General features: G+C 54.1%; 1 protein-coding gene across 4 annotated transcripts in view; it reads right to left on the reverse strand.

The window, feature by feature from the left end:
- Rasa3 (RAS p21 protein activator 3) overlaps positions 1 to 3,993 on the reverse strand; it is a 224,645-nt gene that overhangs the window by 20,206 nt on the left and 200,446 nt on the right. For all 4 annotated transcript variants that reach the window (XM_031339136.1, XM_031339140.1, XM_031339137.1 and 1 more), the window contains exons 9-11: positions 2,710 to 2,814; positions 1,376 to 1,532; positions 486 to 634 (exon numbers count right to left, since the gene is read on the reverse strand). In XM_031339136.1, the coding sequence (XP_031194996.1) occupies positions 486 to 634; positions 1,376 to 1,532; positions 2,710 to 2,814 (411 nt within the window). The remainder of the gene's footprint in view (positions 1 to 485; positions 635 to 1,375; positions 1,533 to 2,709; positions 2,815 to 3,993) is intronic.

A 3,993-nucleotide genomic window follows, 5' to 3' on the forward strand; every position in this document is an offset into this window, starting at 1 on the left:
GGGGCATGTGGTGGGAGGGGCATGTGGTGGGAGGGGCATGTGGTAGAAGGGGCATGTGGTAGGAGGGGCATGTGGTGGGAGGAACATGAGGTGTGAGGGACATGAGGTAGCAGGGGTATGTGGTGGGAGGGACATGAGGTAGGAGGGGCATGTGGTGGGAGGAACCTGAGGTGGGAGGGACATGTGGTGGGAGGAACATGAGGTGTGAGGGACATGAGGTAGGAGGGGCATGTGGTGGGAGGAACATGAGGTGGGAGGGACATGAGGTGTGAGGGGCATGTGGTGGGAGGGGCATGTGGTGTGAGGGGCATGAGGTAGGAGGAGAATGAGGTGTGAGGGACATGAGGTAGGAGGGGCATGTGGTGGGAGGGGTATGAGGTGGGAGGAGCATGAGGTGAGAGTGGCACGAAGGGGGGAGGGGCATGAGGTGGGAGGAGCATTGGGTGGGAGGGGCATGAAGGGGTGGGGCAGCAAGGGGCACTCACTGGGTCCTCTTCACCTCTGCGCTAGCGATGGCACTGATGAAGGGCACTACCCTGCCATAGTGCAGCAGGAGCCGTACCAGCGGGATGGCTGCCTCTTGTTTATCTCTGCACACCTCACCCAGGATGTGAGCTGCTGAGGCGGAGACAGGCTGGGCAAATGGGCAGTATGAGCAGTGAGCACATGATGCGGTACCCACCCTCAGCAGGCTGTGCCCCATCCATAGGCCAGTACCTGGTGACTCCAGACCTTCACCCTTTGGCCATGATAGCACAGGGAGGCCACCCTGCAGAGGGACTTGTCCCTTCTATGGTTTCCTTTCCATCTACTAAATATCCCATGGCTCTTTGCTGAGAACCCCACACCTTATGAAAACCCTTATTAGCGCCTCCAGTGCTGCCACCTTTCAATACAGTTCTTCATGTTGTGGCGACCCCCCAACCACAAAATCACTTTTGTTGCTACTTCATAACTGTAGTTTTGCTTACTGTTATGAACCGTAATGTAAGTATCTGACATACAGGATGTCTGATTCCATGACCCCTGTGAAAAAGTCGCTTGATCCTTAAGGGGTCACGACCCACAGGCTGAGAACCACTGCTCTAGCCTGCCTTTGCCAGCTTGAGTGTGGCATGAGCAGACTCCCACCAAACCCCGACTCCAGCAGGGCACTAGAGTCGGAACAGCCTGAGTAGGTCAGGCTCCTGCAGGTGTAACTGGAGAAGGTTAAGTGTCACACGCACAGCAAGTGTGTACAGGCACCCCCCGCCCCCCGGTACTGGAAACAGGGTGGCAAAGGCTTTGGATAGGAAGGACCTGGCAGGTGGGCACACAGGGCAGGTTTGTAGAGCAGGGTCTGGGGCCTTTACCAGTAAATGTGGCTGACACACACCTCCACATCCGCAGACTTCAGTAACAGGTCACGCAGTGGGCTGTAGTACTCGGAGGAGAAGACGTGGTCTTCTGTGTAAACTACATTTAACCTCAGCGACCCCAAGTCATCTGGCTTTAGGCTTTTACTGCCATTGTCTCGGGGCTGCAGGAAGTACCTGGGAAGGAAGGACACAGGCCAGCAGGTGAGGCTGGGGTCCTCCCAGGGTGTTTCCAGGGAAACCCAGTGCTCTGCCCCTAGATAGCCTGTGCTGTCACCAATGGGTCTCAGGCAGAAAGACGAGGCTCCAGGGCTATTCTCCAGGATATCACAGGGGCATGGCAACCTGGGCGATTCCTGTCGAACCACAGACTTACAGCTGAGTGGGAGCTAGAGCAGGAGGATGAGGGAGGGACTGGGAAAGAGAGACAGCGGCTGGGAGGAGACAAGGCCGGGAGGCCAGGAGCTTTCTTTGTAGTCAGCATCCTCTGAAGATAGTGCTCCCATAACAGAATAAATGGGGACCATTTTCACACAAGGGTGGTCCTCAAAGAGAGACCTGGGTTGTGCTGGTGGTCTGTAACATGGTTCACACTGGCATCTCTCTTTACCCAAGTGTTCCTGGTCAGGCAGCTTGTCACTGGCTGGGGTGGAGCCCTGTGTCCCAGAACCTGGCCATGGAACTAGCAGGGGACCTTTGTAGAATTAGAAGTCAATTTTCCTGGGACAGGAGTCTACGTTAGTACCCTCAGAATAACATGTGGCATGGGACGTCGGACAACAGGACACTGGGCTCCATGTGCTTCGTGTCTTTAAGGAAACAAACATGGGATAAATAAAGATGCACTCTTGCTAAAGCCAGAGTGTGTGGAGGAGCCAGAAATAAAGTCATGAGAAGCAGAAAGCAAGCTTTATGAGAACCTGGGTGGCCTCCAAGACAGAGAAAGTTTGCCTGAAGAGCCTATGAAGACACACAATAGCATGCAAACTGGCCCTGACCAAGGCCTCCTGACAATGAGGGAGACCACCCACAGCAAGGCATCCACTGTTGAGCATCCACTGTTGAGACGCCCTTCCAGAAGAGGCCCAAAGCTGTACAACGCTCTAAAACTTGCTTTTAACTGGCCCCTTCTTTGTCGTTAGGATCCCAGAACCAATGCCCTTCCCTTCAGCATGGTCAGCTCTCTTTGTCTGCTGAGTGTCACCTACTGTAAGAGCAGAAGGCCGATCATCAGGCTGAGCAAAGTAAGAGCAGGCAGTGGAAGGTTAGGGTCAAAGGTCAGTGTAGCACAGGGCCCTCTGCAGTTCAACGCTACTCTGCCCTCCCTGCCCTGTACCTTCAAAGGCACACTTACCAGGCTTCGTAAGAGCTAGATTGTCGCAGCACCTTGAGAGGGATCCTCAGCTCCCCAAGAAACTCATCCCCAAACTTCAGGTTGCTAGCGTTCCAGAGGTCAATTCTAAAAAAGATAAGCAAGTGCCATTTGGCTCTCACCAAGCAGGGTCACCTGGGGGGGCAGGGGCAGAAGGACCCTGCTTCCCAGTGCAGACAAGGAATGAATGCCTCCTGAACAAAGTGCATCTGTGAGGACGTTCACTGAGAGTAGGTGAACCAGGCTGGATTCTGGAGTGGAGGTTTTGATCCTCAGTGCGATGCAATAGCAGAGGGCAGACCGGATACCTGTGTGTGGGAGCCAGTGGGGACCCCCAGCTCAGTCTATAGGAGGGAACTACTGGGGATTACTCCCTATGGCAGAGCCAAATAGCTGTCCCATTCTTGGCTATGACCCAAGGACTAGCAAGCATTAGAAATCTGCTAAGACCTTGGCTCTGCCTCAGATGATCCTGAAGGCCCAGCACATAGAGTAATAGTGGTGTCATAAGGCTGAGCAGTTGCCCACAAGACAAAATAGCAAGCCCGGACGGACGCTATACCTAAGAGGAATATTAGACACCCGATAGCCCAGTTTTGAAAACTTAGGAGCCCTGCTTTTGTCTCCAACAGCCACTAGACTGTACGGTGTGGGCCATGATCAGAGCGTACCCTCTGGAGGGCCCGCAGCCAGGTCCCAAGGAGCCACAAGCTACACAGTCTACAGTCATGGCAATGTGCGTTGCTTCTTGGGAGAACGGGCCACTCAGGGATGCTCTTTCCCCAAGACAATGCTCCTTGCTTGCTCAGATGAGGGTTGAGAACGGACACTGGAACAACAGTGGGCCGGTGCACAGGACCCACTAGCGCTAACTGCTCAGCAGGGTTTACAGCCAGAGAGCTGAAAGTCTCTTGAGGTTCTACCCCAGCGTGGCTATTAGGGCATTGCTGTGGGTGACTGATGTTTTAGTTGACTGAGCTGCCCTTCAGTCATCTTCACCAGGTCTTTCAGAGCACACCTGCATGACCAGGGGCTTCACTGAAAACATGTATGCTGGAAGCCACCCGTATGATGAAGGCCCCTGCTGGGAGCTTGATCACATGCCGGCCAGCAGCTTTTCCAAACCACTTAGATGGATTTAGGAATCCACAGGGGGAGGACATGGTGCATACCGACCTTGACAGAGACTTGGTTTCTATAGCAACAGAGCAGGGAGAACCCCACAGGACCCAAAACGAATCAGTAACATCAGAGGAGATGGCTCTG

Source organism: Mastomys coucha, unplaced genomic scaffold (assembly GCF_008632895.1).
Source record: "Mastomys coucha isolate ucsf_1 unplaced genomic scaffold, UCSF_Mcou_1 pScaffold22, whole genome shotgun sequence".
Classification (NCBI taxonomy): domain Eukaryota; kingdom Metazoa; phylum Chordata; class Mammalia; order Rodentia; family Muridae; genus Mastomys; species Mastomys coucha.